At 38.5% G+C, this 1,931-nt stretch overlaps 1 protein-coding gene across 2 annotated transcripts in view; it reads left to right on the forward strand.

Moving 5' to 3' along the window:
- The first annotated feature begins 622 nt into the window (after positions 1 to 622).
- The window catches only part of LOC106883930 (cysteine-rich secretory protein 3-like), a 71,128-nt gene continuing 69,819 nt past the window's right edge, over positions 623 to 1,931 (forward strand). The window contains exon 1 of one of the 2 annotated variants that reach the window (XM_014935074.2): positions 623 to 969. In XM_014935074.2, coding sequence (XP_014790560.1) covers positions 921 to 969 — 49 coding nt within the window. In that variant the 5' untranslated portion in view covers positions 623 to 920. The remainder of the gene's footprint in view (positions 970 to 1,931) is intronic. The other variant, XM_052971652.1, reaches the window with a different exon arrangement.

Here is a 1,931-nt window from a genome sequence, read left to right on the forward strand (position 1 = left end):
GGTATATACATGTTGACACTTAAACGCACTTATTTACTAATATCTGTCCATACACACACACAAACATTTTAGTGAAGACTGAAAAAGGATACTTGTTGACACTTAAACGCACTTATTTACTAATATCTGTCCATACACACACACAAATATTTTAGTGAAGACTGAAAAAGGAACAAAAAACAAAACAAAAAAAAAACAAAACAATATATACAATTAAGCACAATCCTAAATACATGTGGTGGAGGTGGAGATGTGGGATGACGCGGTTGTAGAAGGTGCAGCAGGAGGGGGAAACGAACAAGAACGAGAGCAAGTGAAGCAGAAAATATATTTTAAAAGCCATATTCTCACGCATCGAGAGGGAGAGAGAGACAGACAGAGAGAGACAGACAGAGAGAGAGAGACAGAAAGAGACAGAGAGAGGGGGAGGGAGAGAGAGAGAGAGACAGACAGACAGAGAAGGAGGGAGAGAGAGAGTAAGAGACGGACAGAACTTATACAGACACACACATACACAGACATACACATATACCGAGAGAGTGAATGAGTGAGTGAGTGAGTGAGAGGGAATGAGAGAGAGTGTGTGAGAGTGAGAGTGTGAGAGAGGGAGAGAGGGGCAGGATAGATAAATAGATAGACGAATAGACAAGTAGATATTTACAAACTAACGAATAAATATATTCGTTACTTATATACATAGAGCGCAAAGGCACACACACACACACGCACACGCACACGCACGCGCTCGTGCGCTGCTTAAGAGACAGAGTGAGGTGGAATGAGGAGACGTAAAAGGTGTATATATAGAAGAGTCCACAAAACCAAAACAGACACGAGTCGAAATTCGAAAGAATTTCTGGAGACGCGCTCGAGTCGTTTAGAAAACCATCATAACAGTTATTTAACCGACAAATGTTAGGATGTTAGGGAAGAAAGTTCATCAGCTGCTGCTAATAATGGCCCTGTTTGGTAAGTTTATATATTTCTTTTATCTTTTTCCGTTTCATTTCTCATTCGCTAACAGGCTTCCCAAATTTCCTCTTACTTCCTGCCGTCTAAACTCTCTAATTTTTTATATCTAGTGGTCATTTTCTCAATCTATCGTTTCATCAACCCATTTACCTGTCCGTTTATACACATACATACGCAACTTAATTTTATTTATTTATTTATTTATTTATTTAATCATCTGCTTCCCAATTGGTGAATAAAACCTCGAAGATTCGATGCCATTCAGACAAGATTAGCAACTTGGTAACTTTGTGTCTTGCCCTATGTAAAATCTATTTCTCTCAGCTCACCTTTAACCATGTTATTTGGTGTGTGGCCTAGTGGTTAGGGTGTTGGGCCGTCGTTCATAAGGTCGTGGATTCGATTCTTGGAGGTGTTGAGTCCTTGAACAAGACACTTTGTTCCGTGTTGTTCAGAACCCCTTAAATGAGATAGTGTACCAGCTCAGTTCTGGTGCTGTCCTCTCTCTCTTCAGCTATTACATCCTTGATGTTACACTGATTCAAAGGTGGAAGATGGCGACTACATTGCCGCCTGAAACACCGAGCATATTATCAAGCCATACTCACTCGCGAATGATGGCTATAGCAATATAGAGTACAATTCATGAACACTGGTTAAAACAGCGTTCCCTATGAAATATAATCGACAATGCAAATGAACTGTGCCAGCGTAGAATTGTGGATTCGAAAGTATGTCAAGAGACGCACCCGAAGTGTATAGAAAACCAAAGCAACAGAATTATTCAACAGACAAATTAGATTAGTATATCAAATAATGTATGTATACACATATTCATCTGCTCACATATTCACACATACAGATATACATATAAGCATGCATACAGATATATATGTATGTATGTATGTATATTTATATGTATGTGTGTGTGAATATATATATATATATATATATATATA

Source organism: Octopus bimaculoides, chromosome 11, assembly GCF_001194135.2.
Source record: "Octopus bimaculoides isolate UCB-OBI-ISO-001 chromosome 11, ASM119413v2, whole genome shotgun sequence".
NCBI classification, from domain to species: Eukaryota; Metazoa; Mollusca; class Cephalopoda; order Octopoda; family Octopodidae; genus Octopus; species Octopus bimaculoides.